General features: G+C 40.9%; 1 protein-coding gene across 6 annotated transcripts in view; it reads right to left on the bottom strand.

Moving 5' to 3' along the window:
• BTBD9 (BTB domain containing 9) overlaps window positions 1-25,958 on the bottom strand; it is a 504,665-nt gene that overhangs the window by 73,513 nt on the left and 405,194 nt on the right. For all 6 annotated transcript variants that reach the window (XM_073224474.1, XM_073224476.1, XM_073224475.1 and 3 more), the window contains one exon: window positions 11,554-11,661. In XM_073224474.1, coding sequence (XP_073080575.1) covers window positions 11,554-11,661 — 108 coding nt within the window. The remainder of the gene's footprint in view (window positions 1-11,553; window positions 11,662-25,958) is intronic.

Genomic DNA, 25,958 nt, shown 5'->3' with positions numbered 1-25,958 from the left:
AAATGAGAGGCTTAGACTATGACTTTCAAGGTACTTTCAGTTTCAACATTTCATAACTATAGGATCCTGTTTCGTATTTTACAATGTATATGTATGTGTGTTTGTAGTGATGGTTCTCAAATGTTCTAGGTCGTGTATGGCTTGTAAGTTCCTTCAAAGGGGAAATGTCTTCCTATCTCCTCAGTATTTTCCCTCACGATGCAGCCTTTACCTACTAGGGTCTCTCAGCAAATATTAGGTTGAATCAAAGTTGGTTGGGCTATGCATCTGATTATAAACTTACTAACTAGAGGTCACTCTGGGAAAATCTGGTCCTGTACTTCCAAGGTGGTGAATCCCAGTAAACTCTGGAAAATAGATTTTTAAAAAGCATCCTTCCTCTCAGCCTAGCCCCTCATTTCCTCCGTCCTCTGAAACAGACACAAACAAAAGTGAAGTGACACGTGAACAAATCACAAAGGGCATTTAGCTAACGGAGCAGTTACTTGTGTTTGGGAGGAGAAAGATCAAGGAAGAACTCACAGAGCATTTCTGGTTGGGTCTTGAAGGGAACAAGGGGCCAGCAGAGACGTGAAGACCAGCCAGTGGAGATGAAGATGATCAGCTGACCTAAAGCAGGACTCACTGGCAATAGTAACTGGGCCAGACTGAAGGCAACACAGGACACTCATAAGGCAAGAATTAAAGAGACAAAGGTTAGAAAGTTTAGGGAGAGTCAGACAGACATGGTAATTACACATTTGAAATGTAGACATGATATTGAACAGCAGGGCAGGATATTTGAAAACAAGATGTTTGGGACAAGCTGGTCACACAGAGACAGAAGATGACCAGGGCAAGAATGTCAAGTTTTTCTCAGCAGACCACTGGAGGAGCCTGCCCAGAGAAGTAAGGAACCATAGCCAGATCAACCCGGCAACAGTGTTCCAGACCCTAGAACAGCAACAGATGCAAATGGGGTACAGACTCAGGGAGACCCAGTGCGGGTACTACAATCCTCCGAGAGGTCTGAAGTAAGATGGAGGCAATGAGATGGAAGTAAATGGAGAAAGTATGAAAGACATAGTACCGGACTGGCTGCAGAGAGCAAGGAAGAGGAAGGAATCGAGGGTGAGAGATGCCCAGGGGAAGGAGGCTGCCACCAACATGAGCAGGACATCAAAGGAGAGAAGTGATGAACTTAGTTTTAGAAAAGCGAAGTTTGAGAAGCCATTCTAGAAGAGGCCGACATTTAATGGAAAACATGAATGGAAGAGATGGCTGAAACCAAGAGGATCAATCAGATAGTCAAGAAAGAGTGACTTTTTAGCTCTAAAAGCTGATTCTGTATACATGCTGGACCCCAGAACTCACAGGAACACTTTTATTTTCTTGCCTTTTCTTTTTTAAACCTAGAAAGAAAATAGGAGTCTTCTGGCCCTGTGGGATAGAGCCGATTCAGCATTAATCATGGCACCAAGCGAGCACTCCTCAACAGGCAGGTCACTTTAAGAAGCTATGATCAAAACTCCACCGACTTACTGCCGTCCTACTGCCTTTGTTCGCTGACCAGCAAACAGGCTCCCCTTTCCTTCTGTGCAGATGTGCATGCTGCCCACTCATTGTATAAGTTGGTTTCTATGATGACTGTTATTCTGGTTTCTCTATGGACTCGGCTTGCTTGCCTCCTTTGGTGTTATGTGACTCTGCCTAGAGGCTCACTAAGGGGCAGCCTGCCCTGCTTCATTGGCAATGACTATCTCAGGAAAGGGGTTTATCAAAGCTCGGTCATGGCAAGGGGTGCCTTCCGAGCCCCCTTCTGGTCTGTGCTGGAGCTGAACCCTCTGTAGCCATCCTGAAACCATGGGAGGGGTCCAGAGCTCCAGGGCTCAGAGTGAGGTTTGTTCTGTTGGACAGACTCTGCCCTGCTGGGAGAGGTACACGGATGGCTTGGCAAGTGGCTCACAGTTTCACTCCAGATATTAAAGCCAGTTTTTTTTTTTAAGCTTTCTGCTCTAAAAAATCCAGAGAAGCAACTGAAACATATTAATCTGACAAACTTAGGATTTTAAATCAAATCAATTTCCAAAGTAAAAGGGGCACAGCTGGCAAACAGTTTTTAAAGCACTCGGCCCCTCCACAAAGAGAAACTTCACTCTCTCTAAGAGTGGTTAAAAATAAAGGTAATGGACTTCCAGCCAGTAACCAATCCAAGTGATAAACTGTGACTGGGGGATCTAAGTCATTAACTTGAGGAGCAAGGATAGATGCAGAGACGAGAGAAAACTAAACCTCTAGCAGTCACTGAATCTGTGGAATAAGGCTGTAAATGAATCAAAGATGACAGAGCAATAATGGATTAATAAAGAGGAGTTGGGAAGACACATTCCTAGTCTATAAGAACAACATTATTAGGGGTAACAAACAACTTTATTCTCTCCCACAAATTTTCCTTGCTCCATGTGACAGCATCTGAGCTGGGATGGATGGACAGACTTCCTGGTTGCACCCTGTGATGACAACAGCTCCAGAGAGAAGCAGGACAAATGAAACAGGCACGAATGCATGACTCAGACAGAGTGCCAGCACTCATCCATTCATTCATTCAGACCACAGCACAGTGCTGGGTCCTTGCTAGACTACCATGGAGAAGGGTGAGTAAAGCAGAACACACCCCTGCTGTGACGGAGCTTACATTCTACTGGGGAAGAACAACCATGCTAAGGAATGGGTCCTTGCAAACTGTAAGATCAGCTATGAAGTGAAGTAGCTCTGTTTTATGAGCAGAAATAACAAAGTGATCTGACTGCGATGCGTGGTCAGGGCAGACTTTCCTGAGAATGTGGCCCTTGGGTTGAGAACAAAAGGATAATGGGAGTTATCCAGAGCAGGGGCATGGGCTCCAGACAGAAGCCATGGGACATGTGGCACATGTCCGCGGGAGGACAGAGCACGATGCCTGGTGGGACGAGAGGGGAAGCCCGGCTGATGTGAACAGGGATGAAGGGTTAAGTCCGGAGAGGCAGGAGGGGACCTGCCTACACAGTAGGCACACTAGGCCATGTGAAGAGCTCTGGTCTTGACCCAGAGAGCAGAGGGGAGCCAGTTAAGGGTTCTAAGCAGCTGTAATGCCAGAAGAGTGCTTGGAAAATGCCACTCTGGCCACAGTAAGTAAACCTGAGGGACAGTGCAGAGAGAAATGTGGTGGTGGCGGGGGCAGAATGGGGTGGAGGGGACAGAGATGATGGTAGTGTGGTGGGGATTGAGTTCTGTCATTTGTAATAGACTATTGATACAAAGTTATTTCCATAATAAAATGAAAATCTTTCTGACTGCACATTTTAAGTGTGCTCATACAACTCACTGGGAAAGTTTTACTGAGGTATGCTTCATTTTTTTAATAGTAAGCATGGAAAAAATTATCCTCACAGAATAACATGGCTCCTGGGTTTGGCAGAGGAGGGAAAGAGCTCTCGGCTTTCTCCCTTGCGATTATCTGCTATCCGAGCGGACTTCACTTCCTTGTCCAGTGTTCTGGATGGGAGGGACCTCTTCACTGGGGGTCCACAGAACCTGCTGACAGCTCTACACTTAGGACTTAGGTCACAAACTTACCATCAAAATCTACTTTCCACATGGTTTCCAACATACGGGTAAAGTTTTGCATAGAAACTTTCTATAGTACTAAAGATAAATCCCTTTCTAGGTGGGCAGGTATGAGTGATTCCCTGTTGATGTTTTCTACTCCAGAATATTCATCTACTACTTCATAATCCCATAAATAATAGTTTGATTGACAGGTATCTCCAGTCTGGTCTAACAGACAGATAACTTCCATAGGGCAGGCTCTCCTATCTCATCACTGACATAGGGGTCTGCCTAGTATCAGCCTTACTCTCGGTGTGTATGTTACCTGAATTCTGTTATGTTTCATTTTTTGCCACTTCTCTTACAGGTACATGTTTCTTTATTGCTCAAGTTCTAAAACTCTTGACAAAATTAACACCAATGTTTGCCCTTTAAAAAAAGCACAGGAAAGGACATGACTGGTTTTTTTCATTACTGTCAAATGCTGTGTAGAAAAATGGAATTAAGTATGAAAAGAGAAAAATAAAATCATCCTCGAGCATTTTAAAAGTGACAATTACACAGGCACAGCTCACTAATTGGCTGACACTTCAAGCAGGAGCAAGCAAGCACACTCCTCCTCCGGCCTCGAAGGGAGGAGGGTCTGAGGAGCACAGCCTGTTTATCACCACAGCAGAGACTTGCAATAAATGGTAATATTTCAATACAGGACGTATGTGGTGGCCAAGAGCTGCAATTCCATCCTGGAAACTAAAACCTGACACTAAATATGAACTTTTCCTCATCAGCAGTCTCCATGGTGAAGACACTTCTTTCTTTAAAATCCACTTTCTCTCTATTGCATCTCATCAGTGACCCTAAGCCCTCTACACACAAACCCCCAGTCACATGGTTAGCAGCGACCTCCTGGAACCACCCCAAGATTTTCCTTTTGTTAAGTGGCAGGCTAAGAAACAAAGCTGGTGGAAAGAACACTTTCTCGACTTCATCACTAACAATGTCAAAGAAGATGCAGAAAATAGCAGACTAGGTTTAAATGTCCCGTTTTTCAATCTTGCTACACTTTGAAGAGTTTACTGAGGCTGCAACTCTCCACCTTTAATTTATCCGTTGTCCTCAACCACTGCAGCACTTAGAGAAAGAAACATGACTCCTTGTTCTAAGATTCCTAGTGAATAAACAGCTACAGAAACAGACCTCAGAACAGAACATTGCCCTTTCCCAGGACTAAACGACAGCCTATTCAGTGGCAGGGACACTTTGCTTCTCAAATAAGTATCATCATGCTGAAGAGGAGGGAGCGGACGAGCTGGCCTCACAGGTACCATCAGAGTATTTTTCAGGGAAGGCACAGGGGAGGAACTTTCTAACATTTGGATGCTATGGAAATTTCCTGATCTAGGTTGGTGCTCCAAGGTCTCAAGTCGGCCAGGCCCCTGTAAGAGAGGAAACCTAGGTGGACATGCACTTTTGAAGTCCTGGGGAAAAGCAGAAGGAAGAAGTACTCTTCCAGAACTTGGCTTTGAGAGGCCCAAGGGGAGAAGCATAAGGAAAATGAGGCAGGTGTCCTTTTCAGAGAAGCACACTTGTGCTTGGGTAAGTGGCTTCAAGGTTCTGAAAAGCTATGAGGATGTTGCTATGTACAGCACTTATTTAATTTAATTTATTGCTGACATTGAATAAACCATGCCACTCTGCCAGCATACGCTACTCAAATAATGGCAAGGACAAACATCTACAAGACATTTATGGCTCTAACAAGAAATCTTTTTCAAATACAGTTTTCTTTTCGATTTTAAAAGAAATGCATGTAAATCAGTAAAAACATAGAAACCTAGAAATAATTTCCATAATCCCATTGCACAAAGGCAACCATTACTAACATTTTGGCAGATTTCCTTCTGGTTTTCTTCTTCCATTATTTTTTTCCTACTTATGATAATACTTCTATAATTTTGCACACTGCTTTAAAAAAATCTTATTACAATAAGTATATTCTTATGTTATTAAAAACTCTTCACAATATCATCTTCAGTGAATACCTTTTTTTTTTTGAGAGGGCATCTCTCATATTTATTGATCAAATGGTTGTTAACAACAGTAAAATTCTGTACAGGGGACTCAATGCACAATCATTAATCAACCCCAAGCCTAATTCTCAACAGTCTCCAATCTTCTGAAGCATAACAAACAAGTTCAGTGAACACTTATGTTGGAGAAGAAAACTTATTCAAAAGGGAATCTGGTAGTACATCTGGCAGGTCGATAGTCTGTGAGGAAATTAAGCTAAAAGATAGAATTCCAGGTAGTTCTGTATTATGAATTCAGAAGTGGAAAAAGAAAACTTTCAGTATTACCCAACTCTTTCTAGCTAATCATTTATATTTGCCAAAATGTTTGTCAAGGGCACAGTGTTGGAGAGATGACTGCTGAGATCACTAGCACTTGGGCAGACAGAATTATTAGTCAATGGGACCATGACAATGTGAAGAAATGGTTAAAACATGAACCTGAGTGAGGTCAGTGTGCTAAGGAGTACATGTTGGCAGGAAACAAGACAGTTACACAACATGGGAGAAGCATGGCCAGGCACAAGGAAGGTAAGGAAAAGGGTCTGGGGTCACTGGAGAGTATTAACAGCCCACACAGCAGAGCTTTTGGGAATCCAAGGTCAAAATGCATGCCATCATAGGCACATTTTCCTTTCTCCCTTCTAGGAAAACCAATGAGGTGAAGAATACAAAGAAATGCAAAGGGAATACATTTATAAAGGTGTTGCAGACTGGAGGGAAGGATATTAGCAAATCAAGTTTTTTGTGAATTTCTAGAAAATGGTAGGTAGATGAAATATTATTCATAAATCTGGGGAGAACTGGGCAGATTTCCATATTGCAGCAAACTGACCAGGAAAGATGAAAAATGACCCATGTCCAGCCATATCATTGTGAAATTTAAGGCCTCCAAGGATAAAGAGAAGATTCTAAAGATTTCTACAGGGAAAAATTAATTCCTAGAAAGAATAATAATGAGATTATACCAGATTTCTCAGAAGCAACCTTAGATGCTAGGCAGCAATAAATCCAACCTTCAAAATTCCAAAGGAGCTGAGTTGTTCAGGCATGCAGGATTTCTGAACTTTTTTTCCCCACATACCCTTTCTGAAAACAATTACCTATTTATTTACTCTGCAATGCCCATGAGGAATCTTCTTAATGAAGATTCTACCAAGCCATATTTAGCATCAAATGCACCCAGGAGAGAGAACAGGAAACACAGCCACCAGGGGAACAGCAGGTATTTCACCTCCCTGGGAGTCACTGCAGCGTCCTCACAACTGTGCAGGAGCTATTCCTGCTGCCATGGAGGTGACAGCTCAGGTGACAGTGCATGGGACTCACACTGGGCAGTGTGGAACCACTCTGACTTAGAGGCCTCAGAGTCCAAATCAAAACTAGTATTTCTTGTAATAAACACAGATCCTAGAATTTTCACAAGGGACATGGCTAGTCGCAAAACTCATCACAGTCAAGAAACCCAAAGCTATGGCTCCAACCATATATGTACAGTTCTCCTGGGTCAGGTGCAATTCACCAATCAGGGGTAATTTTTTATATAAGCAATGTTGCCTAGTAACACAGCTAACATTCTATTTCTATCAGGTTTAAAGGGGAACAGATCTAGAAAGGTAACTGGGCCCAAAGACAACATCTCACTACAAATGAAAAAGAGTTTTGTTAACTCTTTACCCACACTCCACAAAAAGAAATCTAAGGAACAGTGGAACCAAGATAGATAGGAAAGAAAACTAAATTTTAGGATCACAGCTGTAGAGTAGGCCCAGGTAGCAGTCCATTCAAAATTACACAATGAACAAACAGTAGGCCTCAGATGTTTCTGTAACGGGAGAAAGAGGCAATTAGGAACTCCAGGAAAACAACAAGCTGACTGATATGAAGCTATTTATTTATTATTTGTGGAATAACTCTGAGAACTTGTAAGAAAATTGAATCTACTTGATCTGATCACAGCACAATTCTTCCAAAGAGGGGCAAAAGTTTAGTGACACAGGATAATAATAATATTCCCTCACCATACATCCAATGAGTTACTAGATCTTTTGTGAACAATGTTAAAATAATCATAATATTATAATAGGTTCTTAGTGGTTTTATCTTTTTAAGATCAATTTACAGTTAACACATGGAAGATTTAACTATAAGTTAGAGAACAGAAAATAAGCATCCTGAATCTTCACAATGTCAGTGTGGTAAGACAGCTACAGAAGATGGGGGGAGAGAGAAAGGGAAGTGCAGGGTGGTAATTTCTTCATTAAAATAATAGGGAGTCAAGAAGTACTGTCCACAATTGATGGATCAGAAAACAGAGGTTTAAGTATATTATTTAATTTTAAAAGGTAAGTAGTAGCAGAGCTAAAAATGAAAACGTAACTAACAACCAGTGAGGAGTGGTTAAGTAAGCAAAATTCCTCATTTTTTTATAGCAAGGAGTTAGTAAAGCTGATAAACTAATAAACATATAAAAATATATAAATCAGTCAATAAAATATAAAACTCAGTCAATAAAAAAACAGGGTTATCTATGACAGAAAACAAGCCTTTATCTTGAAAGCAAAATAAGAGAAACTCCAACTATAGCAGAAAGGATTTAGGATAGCAATAAAGGAAAATATCCTGCCCCAGGAGCAGAGGGACTTACAGGGAGACATGTCATTCCATAGATATTTTTCAGAGAACAGCAAAAATCTGTTCTCTGGTTTCTTGACTAGGTAGAATGCTATCAAGAGGCAGGGCTATGATCTCTAAAGACTGTATAGAATTTCATTTATAACATGACTCACATACTTTATTTCAATAAAAAACAGGCTGTAATTCCTGAAGCTAATAGAATCCTCTCTTGAGTACTGCTCTGGAGTATATTAGTTAAAAGGTAGAGACTTTCTTCTACCATCTGAGTAGCTTCCCTTATATTTCTTATGACCTAATTCAAAAATGGGAGGCACAACAGATTTAGGTCATGCTTATGAATATAAATCATAACCTTTGGTTCTGCTAATCCTCAGAGGGTTAACAGACACTTGCCTTCTTGCTACTACTCTTGTTCCTCTAATATATTATTTATTAATTTGCAAAACACTTACATTGCTGTAGCATATAAGTGCTAACAGACAAGGTTAAAACTTTTAAATTATTTAAGTCCACCAACTAATGGAAACAAAAAATAAAAAAGAGGATAATAAATAAATAAATAAATAATAAACAAAAAGAAAAAAAGATTCTGATGACTTAATGCAAAGCTACTGAGAGAGCCTAAGATGTGAACTGGGTTTTTGATCAAGAAGAAACCTATTTAAATAAATATAAAATCATTATGGTATGGTACCTGGTCAGGAACCAAGTCAACCATTTCTTGTTAAAAACTCATATTGTACAACATTTTCAACAGGGGGACAAAAAAAGAAAGAGATTAGGAATCCAATTTATCAGACATAAAATGACAGAACACATGGGTGAGAGTGACCAGTTAGATGTGTTAAAAGATGAGGAAGCAGAGGGTATGGCCTGGGAGCTGTACACTCAATAAGCAATGACTCTGGGAAGATAATTAGGCCGTTGTTCATAGGCCTTGAAGGTCTCCCAATTGTATAAAAAGGGTTCTAGGAACTTGGAAAAAAGTCAATCATTTCATTTTCAGTTTTTATCATCTAGCTTCTCTCTTTAGAAATGCTTTGGATACTAGGGGGCGAGGTGGTAAAATGGAAAGAACCCTTCATTTTCTCTTTTATAAAACAAGGACAATATCCCACAAGGTGTTTTGTATTCAAGACAAAATGAGATAAAATACATGAAAGTAATGGAACGCTAGTTACTAAATAATTGTTGGTTTTCTTATGCTACAGGAGAGATGGCTACAAGACTTGTGCTCCACTGGGAAGCAGCTGTCCAGCCAATCCTACCAGCATCCAATCCAGTGTGTCAAGTGACTAGTTCTCCCCAGTGGAACCCAAGTAGGAGGGATGTTCACTGTATACCAAGCCTGAGACTGTTCAGAACCAGGTACACCTTCTCTCTGTTCCTTTCCCATCTGCCAGCTAGATATAGATGACCCCGATGAGGCTCTGGACGATGGCAGCCCTACAGGAAGGGAGACGCCTGGGCTCCTCAGTCACCTGTGCACAAGCCACCTGGCAACCAGGAACAGGAATACCTGGTGACTATCACATGACTGAGAAATAAACTATTATGTTAAGACACTAAAATGTTGAAGTCACTCTTTGTTATAGTAGCAAGTGTTATCATAACCAAAGTAAACATGCTATTTGATAATTACTATAATAGTAATTATGGGTGTCAAACAAGGCACCAAAAAAGCCATCATTAGTGCTATTACAAAATGTTGGCCAAATAAGTATATGAAAAGATGTTCATCATCCTTAGCCATCAGGAAAACGCTAAGCAAAATCACTTCACTCCCACTAAGATGACTGTGAACAAGAAGATAGGCAATAACAAGTGCTGGCAAGAATGTGGAGAAATTGGAGCCCTCATACACTGCTGGTGGGAATGCAAAATGGTGCAGCTGCTGTGGAAAAGTTTGGCAGTTTCTCTAAACTTAAACATACCATTGCCATAAGGCCCAGCAATTCTCCTTCTAGTAGATACACAGGGAGCTAAAACATACATTCATTCAAAAACTTGCACAGGAATGTTCATAAGCAACACTATTCATAATAGCCAAAAAGTGGAAACAATTCAAAAATCCATCTAGTGATGACTGGATAAACAAAATGTGAAATATGTATTTCTATATGATGGAATACTATTGAGTCATAGAAAGGAATAAGGTACTGATACATGCTAGAAACACTAATGAGCCCTGAAAACATACTAAGTGCAAGAAGCCAGGAATAAAAGATCATTTATATGAAATATGAATGTGCAAATCCACTGAGACAGAAAGTAGATTATTGGGTGCTGGAGCTGTGGTTGCTAGAGTGAAATGGGGAGGCTATTAATGGGTAGGAGGTCTTCTTTGGGGTTATGAAAATGTTTTGGAACATTAGGTAGCAGTGATGGAGGCATAATTATGTGAATATACTAAAACACATTGAGTTATATGATTTAAAAGCATGAATTTTATGGTATGTGAATCATATCTCAATTAAAAAAAAGAAATCTCAGCTACTTGCTTTATTTTGCCTCCCAGAGAATCTGGCTCTACACAAAAAAGCACTGAACTCTTTTCAAGTAATGACTAGAAAAAGGTGTGCAGGAGACTTCTGGGATGCTGGAATGTGCCTATCGACCCCAGTGGTAGTTATATGGGCATATACATGTAAATATTCTTTCCAGGCATGATTCTAGGTTGGTCAGAACCCACAGAATCCTTCCTCCTGGCTTCCTCCGCAAACAGGTAAGCCACACAGAGCCACAATGCCACATTCATGAAAAGCCTCTTTTTGCCTACAGAGACCTAAGGCACCAAGCTTTCCTTAAGTAGCAGTGTAGCTAGCACAGAGATGAGATAAATATTTAAAGCTAACTCTGAGAATGATGTGAGGGTGGGGAATAGGACAGAGTCCCAGAATAACCACTGAAGTGTATATGGCATCAGCAAAATTCTCTAAGGAAGAAAAAAAGTCCTAAAAGGAGAGAGTGGGCTGCGGGGGGCGGGCCCAGGATGGGACTGCGTATGGGAAGCATTTTTCTATTCCCTGCTTAGGCACATGCCATTTTCAAAAGTCAAGTTCAAACCACAAGATAAGGAAAGCTTGTTTAGTCATATAAAGCAAAATCTCATCTAAGTACTTAATAGTCAAAACTGAAGTAAAGTATCACTGGAATGTTTTCAACCTCTGGGTTAAGAATGTAATTTGGTGATTCCATGAATCTTCACTGGACCCTTCTGAATCCACTGGAAAGACTATCTTTTGAGTTGGAATAAATTCCTTGGAAGGCCGTGACTTACTTGCAGGAGACTTTAGTTCTGTCGGCTACCATGGTCCAGTGCTGCTGGCTGGTGGACACCTCAACGTAGTAGCTATAGCTTCGGTCATCACAGTCCCAAAGTAACAACCTGAACAAAGAGAAAAACAAGAACGCTGTGAATGTTCGAACTGGCTGCTTCCTTACACTGTAGGCATGAGGGAACCTGCTACCCCTCCTACCTGCCTCTTTTGCCCCACCACCTTCCAGGACTGGAGAAGGAAGGTGAATCCCCAACAAAAGTATGACGAGAGAAGGTGGAGGCGGTCTTCGGTGAGAGGATCGTCTCTTCAGGAATTTATTTCATACGTCACTCAATGCCAGCAGCCTCTTACCTCAAGTGGCAAAGCTTTTCAGATTGCCTTATCAGGGAGCTGTCCCCAAATCCTCCTGATCTCTCCAGCTGTCACCTCCAGTGGCGGGGCTGACCAAAGGCAGCATCCATGAGGCCACTGTTCATGGGGGCATTTGTGCTTTCTAACTGGTCATAACGAGCACACTCCAATGGCTCTGATTATCATGTTTCAGGCACCTTCTCATTCTTAGCAGACTTTGTATACCTTTGGTAAGATTATCTGATTTGTAGATATAAGCAAACATATATTCATTAGTAAAGCTTTATTATTTAGAAACTGATAGTCTTAGTCCTGTTCTTCTTATCTCTGTTTTAGCGCCCAGGTTAGAACCTAAGCTTTGACTATATGATTCCATTTACATGAAGCTCAAAAGACAAAATTTATCTGTGATAACAGGAACTAGAATAGTGGTTACCTTAGGGGAGGTAATGACTGGGAAAATATATGTGGGAAACTTCTAGGGTCCTGGGAAAGTGCTAATTTTCATCTGCATGGTAGCTATATGCATATATACTTGTATAAATATTCACTGAGCTATACATAAAAGATTTGTACACTGTACTGAGTTATTCTTCAGTTTAAAAAATAGAATTAAACAAAAGAACATAAGTATTGCAATGTGGGATCAGATTACAGTCCAGCACTTTGCTTCTGACAGTGCCACTGTGGTGAGAGATGAGAGAGCATTGTTTTCTATGATTTCAGCCTCAGAAGTCCCTCCCATACAAGTCATCTACCTTACTGCTTTACCTGGTCATGCACATCCACTTTCTCCACCAGTTGGAACAGATGACAAGGTCCCTGAAGGCAGTGACTATGTCTTACTTGTTTTTCTATACCCTGTCCTAGGCAGAGTGCCTCACACAGAGCCCACACTCAATGACTGTTTGCGGAGCAAATACATTATTTGTAACAACAGTAATAGTGATCAACATTATCATAATGGCCAACATTTCTTTAATGCTTACTGTGTGCAAGTCCTATGTTAAATGCTCTATATAATTTATCTTATTAAAACCTTCTCAAAATCCTCCTAGCAAGCATTATAACTCTCATCAAATTATAGATGGTGAAAGTGAGGCTTAAGGCTATTAAGTAACTTGTTTAAACTCACACAGTGGTGAAGGTGGATACAGGGTTCCAGCCTGGTATCCTGACCAAAGCCCACTTCTATAATCCCTCTGTCAAATGCTTCCTTTACTCCCAGTTTATGTATCTGGCTCATAACTTACAACTGGTAACCTATCACTGTACTAAAGTACTTCGTATTGTTTCTCCTTAATCTTCCAATCACAATCAATTAAAATCCTTTGCCCCAGTTCAGTCTAGTGTCACCTATAAAGCTATTATGGAGGATTAGAAATGCCGCTGTGTTCTTCTCTCCCCTTACCATTTGTTGCTTATTTACAATTGTAATTTGCTTGCTATCAATGACCAAATCCACACTACCTAATATTTTGGCATTTACCTTTTAAGTAGAGAAAACTGTTAAAAAGTTTTGGAAAGCAGAAACAGATTATACTTACTGATTCCATTTAATTCGCCTGCATGTTTAATCTCTCAGAGTACTCTGAATGAATCAGACAGGCTTCCACCCTATTTTTTTAAATGTCCAATAATTCTAAGATTACAGCAGCTTGCCTGATAAGAAAGTGAATCACTTCCCTCATTACTCATTTCTTTGAAAATAATTCTAGTTTCTTAGCACTTTTATGCAGTTAGCCTATGTTAATTTATATATATGTTGAGTAACTTTAAAAAGTGTAATAATTTTTGCTTCTATGTCTGGTTCCCAGAATGATTATAAGCTCATTAGAAAGACTACTATCTTTTTCTTTTTAAAAAATCCTACTCCGAACATGTGGGCTCTGTTTATGGCATATGTTTCACATATGGTCAGTGCTGAAACCATTCATAACTCTGCCAGAATAGGTTAAAACCAAGAAAAAAACCCTTCAGATTAATCAGTCTATCTTTTTACTTAACAGTCCTAACAGTCCTAATAACAGGCTTTTTGGAAGACAATGCTGAGGCTATTTCCCCAATGGGGTTTTAGATTATTTATGGAGAGCTAGGTTTTATCAGAATCCCTATCCTTCTGAATAATCCGAATTAGTTCCTACCAGCATACAGAATCAGTCCCTTTTGGGATATGATCGAACCAGATCCTGAAATACTTCATGGAAAAAGACTGATCCGAGAATATGGGATATGGATAAGATAAAAAGGGAGACCAATTATCAGTAAGTATCATAAATGCCCCAATAGAGATTCTTGGGATAAGAGCATATTGAAAGAATTTTTAAGGTTGTGCATATTGTGCCCCATAGTAGATTATTCTATAAAGTCCTCCAGTAATTTTTCAAGTCAAACTACTGTTTTATAAGGAAGTTTACCTGTAATTCTGGTAATTTTGTAAACACATACACACAGTGCAAATTGTTTGTAACTTTCTTCTTTTCTTAATGATCTATTGTGAAAACCTTCTTTGTACGAGCAAATATTCTTCCTCATCATATGTACTGGCTTCACAGAACTTCACTGTATGGATGTCCCATAATTTAATAGATCTCTTATTGGAGACTTAGGCAGTTGATAACGTTACACTGTTCTGAAGACTCTGTGATGAACATTCTGAAGCTAAATCTACGATGACTGCTTTTGAATGTTCTGTAACTGAAATTTGTGGAGTAGGCATGTGAGATCTTGATACATATTACAAAATAGCTGCACATCTCTCCCCAAAACAAAGCATCCATACTGATGTATACCCACACCAGCAGCAGTGTAAAAAAAAAAAAAAGCCCATTTCTGTGCATCACCACCAATATTGTGTGTAATTTTTAAAAACACTGCCAATTTGACAGGTAAAATAGATCTCATTGATCTAATTTGCAGCTTATTATCATTTGATTTGAAAATCTTATCCATTTTCTACTTATATTTACCTTTTTTTAATGACTTAGAAGCTGCCCTCTATGTTTTAAGGGCATTAATCCACTGCCTATCATAGTTTGCATGCCTTATGATATTAATTTTTATTAGCCGAGTCTATCGATTCCTACTTCAATAATTTCTCCTGGTCTAAATTATTTTTTTCTGAACAGCAGCCAAAAGCACAAACTGGTTGAGACATCTCCTCTCTATTCCTCTATTAAAGAGTCTCGGGGGGTTGGAAATGTGGGGTCATGGTGACTCCTGAGCAGAAAACAGATACTGATGGATCCTCAGGATATTAAAGCCTAGGGTTCAGACTCACCTACACTTTTGAGTTTTTAAGGGGAATTCTAATCCATGTGCTGAGATGTATAGTTGCTTGGAATTTAGGCTCAGCCAGTAATGAAAATCCCTTTTTGATTCAGCTTAAAAAAAAGCAAGTACGGTTGAAGGACACTAAAGGAAAGACTGGTTTAATGTCTCTTTTCCATGAAGGGAAACTTTCTTCTAGTAAGGCACAACTGAAAAGCCCACCAACTCCCTTCACTTCTTTCTCTGCCAGCAAAATCCATTTCTAGTCCGCACCTTCAACAATGTAGAGAGATTTCCGACTTGAAATCTGCCGGGAATATCTGCCTGTGAGCTTGTCCAGGACTGACACACTTCTTAGGACAGTACCTGAGAGGAGTTCCTTAGCAAACCTGCCCACACCCACAGGCCTCCGCCTGCACTCCAGAAGGCCCTTTTCAACAGGCGCTGAGAAAGGAAACCCCCGGCTAAGGTCTGCCAATGCAGGTTGGGTCTGTGTTCAGCTGTTACCACAAACCCTCCACCTAGTGAGAGCTGCGCAGAATGCCTGGTGGTATTAACTGCTGCCTCCCCTGCCTTCCTTATCCTCACTGTGGAGCTTCCCTTAAAGCAGTGAAGTGCTGGGCCTTTTAGAATTGATTAGCAGATGTGATTTTGCTTACATCTTCCATAAAGGCTGTGGCTGGCTGCATACCATTGATTACTAAGGTTTGGTTTACAGCAACTAATCGCTCTCCTTGCTAGTGTTTTGATACAAAATTCAATAGCGAATATGTTTTCAAAACTCTTTTTCTGTGGCTTGAGTCAGAAGTGACTTCAGGCAAACCCAGTGAACTGAGTTTTTCCTTCTTTAAAATAATTGCTCTCTCATCAGTCTGTGAAGATAGTTTCCAGATTGTAGCATTCTAATTGGAAAGTCTGCATTATGCATGCGATTACAAACTGTGTTGTGCTGAATGGCATTTTTGCATCTCTTTCTTAAGGGATTAATTCTGTGCTAGACTGTGAACAATGGCTGAGGTTTAACAGTTGAGATAGACAGCCTCTCCACTGAATTTGTCTTTTGGACCAGGAGCAAGAGCTTGCTTCGCTGGTTTCTAGCTGTCCATCGTTCATGGAAGACTCCCCAGGAAGGCCGGTGGCTGCCACTGCGGCTGTTGCAGTTTTCTTATGGAAAACATATAATGAAGGGAAAATCAACTGCCAGGATATTAGCAATGTAACAATAATTTATCATCAAATCCTCTCCTAATCTCATCAATACCACAGATAGTTCTGACCTCAAACATTTATACAGACTGTTCTTTGTGAAAGATCTTCAAAAATATGTTCTTTAGAAATAATTGTCTTCAACTTTAACAAATATTTACTGGGTATTGACTAAGTGACATTAGGTCAGTCACTTAACTACTTGTACTTCAGTTTCACCCCTTGTGAAATTAAAGGTCTAGATTTGACAGTTTCTAAGGGTTCTTCCGGTTCTAATATTTTATAATTCTCTGCATCAGCAAATGTAGCACAGGTGGATTTTGTTTTAATTTTCTGCATATCTGTCCATTACATAGAAACTCCTCTCCCTGAGGAGTTCTCAACCTCAACCTTGAGGACATGGTGGGGGGTTCCTGAGCTCGGTTTGTACAACTGACTGCGTTCTAGGAAGGTGCACAGCCCATGCTGGGTCAGTCAGTTTTTGTCTCTCAAAAATTTAGAATTATGTGAGATTCTAGCTTAACTGGTCCTGTTTACCTAAAATGAGATGATGAGACGGCGGAGACAGGATGGCAGCATGAGTAGAGCAGTGGAAATCTCCTCCCAAAAACACACAGAGCTATGAAAATATAACAAAGAAAACTCTTCCTAAAATAGAGACCAGAGGACACAGGACAACATCCAGACCACATCCACACCTGCAAGAACCCAGCGCCTTGCAAAGGGGGTAAGATACAAGCCCCGGCCCGGCGGGACCCGAACGCCCCTCCCCCTGGCTCCCGGCGGGTGGAAAGAAACCTGAGCGGTTTTTTTTTTTGCCGAGTGCTTTTTGGAGGCCTTAAAGGGACAGGGACCCCGTTGCAAGGGAGGCAGGGCGGCGGGACCGGTGAGCGGGTGCCTGGGACCGGCGCCTGAGGACAAAGAATATCGCGCGTTTTTCCCTACGGTACCGGTGGGCGGGTGCCTGAGACTGGCGCCTGAGGACGGAGGAAATCGCGTGTTTTTCCCCTTTTTTTTTCTCTTTTTGGTGAGTGCTTTTTGGAAGCCTTAAAGGGACAGGGACCCCGGTGCTAGGGAGGCAGAGCAGCAGGACCGGTGAGCGGGTGCCTGGGACCGGCGCCTGAGGACAAAGAATATAGTGCATTTTTTCCTTCTTTTTTTTTTTTTTCTGTTCCCTCTCTCATTGTTGCTGTTATTGTTTTGGTTTGGAGAGTGCTTTTTGGAAGTCTTAAAGGGGCAGGACAGGACACTTAGACCAGATGCAGGGAATCTGGGGATCTCTGGGCACTCTAATCCCCTGGGCAATAGGGAGCACAGAGGCCCATTACGGAGATAAATAGCCTCCCGGCTCCCGCTCCAACGGGGCTCCACCACTTTGGAGGAGCAGCCCCAGCCAGGCCACGCCCACAGCAACAGCAGAGATAAACTCCATAGCAAACCGGCAGGTAGCAGAAGCACTGTCTGTGCACAGCTGACAAGCATAAGCCACTAGAGGTCGCTATTCTCCCAGGAGAGGAAGGCCACAAACCAACAAGAAGGGAAGCTCTTCCAGCAGTCACTCATACCACCTCTGCAAACTACCTCTATCACCATGAAAAGGCAAAACTACAGGCAAAGATCACAGAGACAACACCTGAGAAGGAGACAGACCTAACCAGTCCTCCTGAAAAAGAATTCAAAATAAAAATCACGAACATGCTGACAGAGATGCAGAGAAAAATGCAAGAGCAATGGGATGAGATGCAGAGAAAAATGCAAGAGCAATGCGATGAAGTCTGGAGGGAGATCACAGATGTCAGGAAGGAGATCACAGAAGTGAAACAATCCCTGGAAGGATTTATAAGCAGAATGGATAAGATGCAAGAGGCCATTGAAGGAATAGAAGCCAGAGAACAGGACCGTATAGAAGCTGACATAGAGAGAGATAAAGGGATCTCCAGGAATGAAACAACACTAAGAGAACTATGTGACCAAGCCAAAAGGAATAATATTCATATTATAGGGGTACCAGAAGAAGAAGAAAGAGGAAAAGGGATAGAAAGTCTCTTTGAAGAAATAATTGCTGAAAACTTCCCCAAACTGGGGGAGGAAATAATCAAACAGACCATGGAATTACACAGAACCCCCAACAGAAAGGATCCAAGGAGGACAACACCAAGACACATAATAATTAAAATGGCAAGGATCAAGGACAAGGAAAGAGTTTTACAGGCAGCTAGAGAGAAAAAGGTCACCTATAAAGGAAAACCCATCAGGCTAACATCAGACTTCTCAACAGAAACCCTACAGGCCAGAAGAGAATGGCATGATATACTTAATGCAATGAAACAGAAGGACCTTGAACCAAGGATACTGTATCCAGCACGACTATCATTTAAATATGATGGCGTGATGAAACAATTCCCAGACAAGCAAAAGCTGAGGGATTTTGCTACCCACAAACCACCTCTACAGGGCATCCTACAGGGACTGCTCTAGATGGGAGCACTCCTAAAAAGAGCACAGAACAAAACATAGAACATATGAAGAATGGAGGAGGAGGAATAAGAAGGGAGAGAAGAAAAGAATCTCCAGACGGTGTATATGACAGCTCAATAAGCGAGCTAAGTTAGGCAGTAAGATACTAAAGAAGCTAACCTTGAACCTTTGGTAACCACAAATCTAAAGCCTGCAATGGCAATAAGTACATATCTCTCAATAGTCACCCTAAATGTAAATGGACTTAATGCACCAATCAAAAGACACAGAGTAATAGAATGGATAAAAAAGCGAGACCCATCTGTATGCTGCTTACAAGAAACTCACCTCAAACCCAAAGACAAGCACAGACTAAAAGTCAAAGGATGGAAAGACATATTTCAGGCAAACAACAGTGAGAAGAAAGCAGGTGTTGCAGTACGAAAATCAGACAAAATAGAATTCAAAACAAAGAAAGTAAAAAGAGATAATGAAGGACACTACATAATGATAAAGGGCTCAGTCCAACAAGAGGATATAACCATTCTAAATATAAATGCACCCAACACAGGAGTAACAGCATTTGTGAAACAAATACTTACAGAACTAAAGAGGGAAATAGACTGCAATGCATTCATCTTAGGAGACTTCAACACACCACTCACCCCAAAGGATAGATCCACCGGGCAGAAAATAAGTAAGGACACACAGGCATTGAACAACACACTAGAAGAGATGGACATCTATAGAACTCTACATCCAAAAGCAACAGGATATACATTCTTCTCAAGTGCACATGGAACATTCTCCAGAATAGACCACATACTAGCTCACAAAAAGAGCCTCAGTAAATTCCAAAATATTTAAATTCTACCAACCGATTTTTCAGACCACAAAGGGATAAAAGTAGAAATAAATTCTATAAAGAAAACAAAAAGGCTCACAAACACATGGAGGCTTAACAACATGCTTCTAAATAATCAGTGGATCAATGAACAAATCAAAATAGAGATCAAGGAATATATAGAAACAAATGACAACAACAACACAAAGCCCCATCTTCTGTGGGATGCAGCGAAAGCAGTCTTAAGAGGAAAGTATATAGCGATCCAGGCACACCTGAAGAAGGAAGAACAATCCCAAATGAATAGTCTAACATCACAACTATCGAAACTGGAAAAAGAAGAACAAATGAGGCCTAAAGTCAGCAGAAGGAGGGACATAATAAAGATCAGAGAAGAAATAAACAAAATTGAGAAGAATAAAACAATAGCAAAAATCAATGAAACCAAGAGCTGGTTCTTTGAGAAAATAAACAAAATAGATAAGCCTCTAGCCCAACTTATTAAGAGAAAAAGAGAATCAACACAAATCAACATAATCAGAAATGAGAATGGAAAAATCATGACAGACTCCACAGAAATACAAAGAATTATTAAAGACTACTATGAAAACCTATATGCCAACAAGCTGGAAAACCTAGAAGAAATGGACAACTTCCTAGAAAAATACAACCTCCCAAGACTGACCAAGGAAGAAACACAAAAGTTAAACAAACCAATTATGAGCAAAGAAATTGAAACGGTAATCAAAAAACTATCCAAGAAGAAAACCCCGGGGCCGGACGGATTTACCTCGGAATTTTATCAGACACACAGAGAAGACGTAATACCCATTCTCCTTAAAGTGTTCCAAAAAATACAAGAGGAGGGAATACTCCCAAACTCATTCTATGAGGCCAACATCACCCTAATACCAAAACCAGGCAAAGACCCCACCAAAAAAGAAAATTACAGACCAATATCCCTGATGAATGTAGATGCAAAAATACTCAATAAAATATTAGCAAACAGAATTCAACAGTATATCAAAAGGATCATACACCATGACCAAGTGGGATTCATCCCAGGGATGCAAGGATGGTACAACATTCGAAAATCCATCAACATCATCCACCACATCAACAAAAGGAAAGACAAAAACCACATGATCATCTCCATAGATGCTGAAAAAGCATTTGACAAAATTCAACATCCATTCATGATAAAAACTCTCAGCAAAATGGGAATAGAGGGCAAGTACCTCAACATAATAAAGGCCATATATGATAAACCCACAGCCAGCATTATACTGAACAGCGAGAAGCTGAAAGCATTTCCTCTAAGATCGTGAACAAGACAGGGATGCCCACTCTCCCCACTGTTAATTAACATAGTACTGGAAGTCCTAGCCACGGCAATCAGACAAAACAAAGAAATACAAGGAACCCAGAATGGTAAAGAAGTTAAACTGTCACTATTTGCAGATGATATGATACTGTACATAAAAAACCCTAAAGACTCCACTCCAAAACTACTAGAACTGATATCGGAATACAGCAAAGTTGCAGAATACAAAATTAACACACAGAAATCTGTAGCTTTCCTATACACTAACATTGAACCAATAGAAAGAGAAATCAGGAAAACAATTCCATTCACCATTGCATCAAAAAGAATAAAATACCTAGGAATAAACCTAACCAAAGAAGTGAAAGACTTATACTCTGAAAACTACAAGTCACTCTTAAGAGAAATTAAAGGGGACACTAACAAATGGAAACTCATCCCCTGCTCATGGCTAGGAAGAATTAATATCGTCAAAATGGCCATCCTGCCCAAAGCAATATATAGATTTGATGCAATCCCTCTCAAATTACCAGCAACATTCTTCAATGAATTGGAACAAATAATTCAACCGTAGACTATCTACGGTTAAAAGAACATATGGGATGTGAACAGATACCAGAAATGGGCTGCTTTAATTTGTCTGATTTCTCTCAGACTGTTCAAGTTCAGTTGGACAATATATATCATATCATAGACAAATTTTCACAAATGCCTAGGGTGCCTAAATGGTTTTCTTGGCTTCACTGGTGATGGATGGTAATTATAGATATGCTTTGTTTATGTCACCATATTCCTATTATGTTAATATGTGTGTGCAAATTAGTTAGTAGTTTAAAACCTATACATGCTTAAGGTACTCTACAAGAAGATATGTCAAAGAAATAATCAATCCTCCCATGTTTTCTTCTATATGCTACCTCTATAGCTTTTCTTCTTCCTTCCTAATTACAGCCCTTAAATAGAATTCATGCCTCATATCGAATTTACCGAGTATCATAATTCCTCCAGGTGGTAAAGATACCTCGAGACAAGTGCTGGGCATAGAAGCCACAGGGCATAAATCTGCAAAGAAGTAAAAAGCTAACCTTTTCAAACAATATGGCTTCTCTCTCACTTACCAACTTTACATTTCCCTGTATGGCCCCGGGAAGATGACTGGTTAGCCAGAGATGGGTAAGATTCCTCAAGGGAGGAACAACCTAAGACAGGCACAGTCGCAGGGGGGCCATCAGGTGAGAAATTGGGGATCAACAGAGGTGAGGCTCAGAACCTCACCCCCTCTGTTTTGAGAGAAATCTTCTGCATCCATGGATGTTTTGCTGCCCTTGTCTAGCTTGGATTAATACTTAGTCCATAGGCACACACCAGATCATCTACATTTGCCCTCTTACAGCACTAAACTATGTTTTCTACCTTTATCTTTCATCTACCTACCACTTCAGCATTTTATTAAAAATAAAAATAAAAATAATAATAATAAAGGGAGAAAGTGGGATCAACATATAAATCAAGTATAAAAATCAAACAAATATTCATATTTGACATGATTGTTTATAGTTCATAATGCGTGATCAAAACCGAAAGTACTGTTCACCATGTAAGAATTTATTCACTATGTAAGAATTCGTTCACCATGTAAGAACTTGTTCGTTATGCTTCAGAAGATTGGAGACTGACGAGAATTAGGCTTGAGATGGATTAATGATTGTACATTGAGCATTGACCCCCCCTATACTGAATTTTATTGTTGTTAACAACCATTTGATCAATAAATATGAGAGATGCCCTCTCAAAAAAAAAATGAGATGATGAGAATGCAGGCCCTCTGGGGTGACCTCTGTAATCAGAGCACAAAAATGCAAAGAAAGTCATGTTCAGCTACTAGCGAAGAACTGGTGGCATGGCTCAGGGAGGATTCTAATATGTGATTTTGGTCCCTATGAGGACCACCACAGTTTCTGTCTTGGTGTTTCATTAGAAATCTCCCAGTCATTTTAATAAATTCACCATTTATGGAGTAAACTGTCTTTACCTGGTTTCTGCAGCTTGGAACCAAAAGGGCCTAAGCTAAGCTCCCAACACAGTATATGAGACAGAAAAGACACTCAAACTCAACAAAGTGCAGATGTCCCAGTGATGAGGATGAGGGGGAGGATGACATAGCAGCTACGGGACCAGAGACCGCGAGGTGAAGAACAGCATGGTGAGGAGGCTCAGCTGGATAGCAATCTTTTCACTCAAGCATGAAAGAAGATTCTTTGCAGAAGCTGCGAGTGGCAGGACTGTGGTATGGGGTGGAAAGGTAAAACAGGCTGTGGGACAGACACCCTGGGCCCAGCTGAACTGCGGGAGGGGGTCTTGCAAAGACGGAATAATCAACGTAGTTCATGACTCTCTTAAGCAGCAGCACTGAGGGAGCAGGAGAGAAGCAAGCAGTGTTGACAGTGACAAGAAGGATAGAGTGCAGGGTCAGGGAAAGAAGGGCCAGTAAGAGTATTTACCACTTCTGGGCTGCTGAGGAGCTAAGTGGGGTCAGAGGGGGCTGGCTGACTTTCAGACCAGAGAGGGAATGGAGATCTTGAAGCAAAAGAGCAGATGAAACAGACACAAAGGCGAGAGAGAAAGGTAAGAAGCAGAGGTCACAAAGGGAAACTTCTGGGCTTGTACCTCATTCACAAGAGCCCAGCTCTCACTTCTGAATGAGGAGCAGAAAGACAAACACGTGAGAGGCTCTGTTCTGATCTCTGCTACTGAGGCAGGCAGGGGCCTGTAACAGCTGCTGGAAGAAATTATACAGCTTCAGAAGAACACTTGACTGGTGTGAAACTGAGATTTTCCCTAAAATGAGAGGGATCCTTACTGTCGGCTGTCACAGGGGTTGATGAGGTAGCTTCCTCCTCAGGTGAAGGGCAAGATCTAGCTCAGAAGAACTGAAGGACTGCAAGCCCCAAGTGAGGTTCTCAGCAGGAGACTGGAACCAAGTTTTATCTGAAGTGTATGAAGAGGGCCAGGTGGCAGCCCTGTGGCTTCCAGATATGGGCACTCCCAAGGAGCTGCTGCCGCGGTGCCCCACTGCTAAGGGGGCCACAACCTCCCAGGGTGATGGGGCTACCAGCCTTCTTTGGACACCTGGAGGGGGAAAATAGGCTGCTGGCCAGATGGAATGGGATCTTGGGAAATATGTTAGTCACAGGATATCAGAGAGCCTATGTAATGTCTAATATTGTTCAATATTTTGTACTTTGAACACAGAGGGTGATTTCTCTGAGAGAGGAAGAAATAATGGCACTGGCTAACAATATTCTTTTGTAACTGGCAAGGGAACAGACAAATGCCAGCTCTCAGTATCTGGCATATGTTGCTTCTATGTTTAGTCACTGGAGCCCCAGGGTAGAAAAAAGTGACGAGATGGCCAAGTACCCATTTGGGCTTCACTATAAAGGTGGGCTCATTGAGAAAAGGGGGAATCAAAGGAGGGGCTCTCTCTCCTACCAACTCCTACACTCAGGTACAGTGTAATCCAGGTGAAGTACATGAAAGTAGAGAAATGTCAATGGAGGTTATGGCTATAATGGATATGGCTACACGGAGAGTTGGATGGGACAAAACTTCCCAAAAGTTAGAGACAATACAAAACTACCAACTTTGAACAGCTAAGTGAAACCATTCCATTCCTTGGAGGGATTAAGTTTTTAATTTCAAGTGTTAGGTGATAACATAAAAGGTAACAGCATATTACCAAACAGTACAGCTGCAGCTGCAACATTCAGTAAACACTGAGTGTGGACTGAATGGTGAACAACTCATCACAATCCCACCTCATATTCACACAGACCTCGCCGGTTTCAAAATGTTTTTTGCATACATTATCACGTTTGGAAAAAAAGAAACAATTTATAATCAGCACATTTCCTGCTTTTAATGCAAATCTATTTTTCTAAGTTACGTGGTTAATTTCCTTACAGGGGCTAAACACCGCCCAAGCAATCTGTAACAGATTATTCAATCATTGGCAAACCCTCTATTAATAAATAAGTTTTGGCCTAGTCTTATGATCTAGATTTTATATTACACAGTCCAATTTGATGAAAATTTTTTCATTTTATGCTTTAAATATGGATATATGAGAAAATGCTGCCCAGGACACACAGTTCTTGAGAAGAAAAGCAGTTTTCTTCTATTTTTCAAGATGGCCTCTTCCTGAAGCAAGATGTTGGCATCAAAAATATTGGGAACCATTTTAAATGGTTAAAAGGTGAAGTCTCATTATGTTATAGACGTTTTCAGCAGTGGCCCACTAAGCAGGTATGCAGCTTTTACAGATCTTTCTCTGTGTTTAAATTTGGCATCATCAATTTCACTCTCTGCAGCAAGGCCATCTTCCTTGATCTCAGCAGCTTCCTCATCATGACGCGTGTACGCAATCGGTGAGATTGGCTCAATTTGGCTCACCAGCAGGACTGGAAAAGGATGTGCAAGAGATAGAAACTAAGAGGTCCTGCCCAGTCCACAGGGTTTAGCCCCCTAGGTATCAAGTCCAGCTAACTTTCAGCTTCATTTTCTAGGAAAGCTACTAAGGTCTGTTGTGATTTTAAAAGGCCAGAATCAGTTTCTTCTGTTAACAGCTGACATTATATGCGTTTGTGTGAGCTTTCATTTTCCTTGCTCCTAACTTCATGAAATCATTAGGAGGGTGAGAGGAAGGGACAGGCATGTTGAAGAGCTCAGAGCTCACTAATCTCTCAGCTGAGTGTTAGGGGTTTTACTCAGATCTTTACTCGCATTTATGACTTCTATGGAATAAAATAAACCCAATGTGAGCCTTCATCCGTCAGGGAGGGGAGTAAAGTATCCTTCCAGGTTCCCTGCATAACACCATCCAAAGCCCCTGGCTTCAGCTTTCAGGACCAAATCCAGTTGGGGGAAGAACCCTGAACCATGCTTCTAGAGTG

This window comes from Manis javanica, chromosome 16 (assembly GCF_040802235.1).
Source record: "Manis javanica isolate MJ-LG chromosome 16, MJ_LKY, whole genome shotgun sequence".
NCBI lineage: Eukaryota > Metazoa > Chordata > Mammalia > Pholidota > Manidae > Manis > Manis javanica.
The sequence above is the reverse complement of the archived record's forward strand: the minus strand, read 5'-3'. Positions and strand labels throughout refer to the sequence as shown.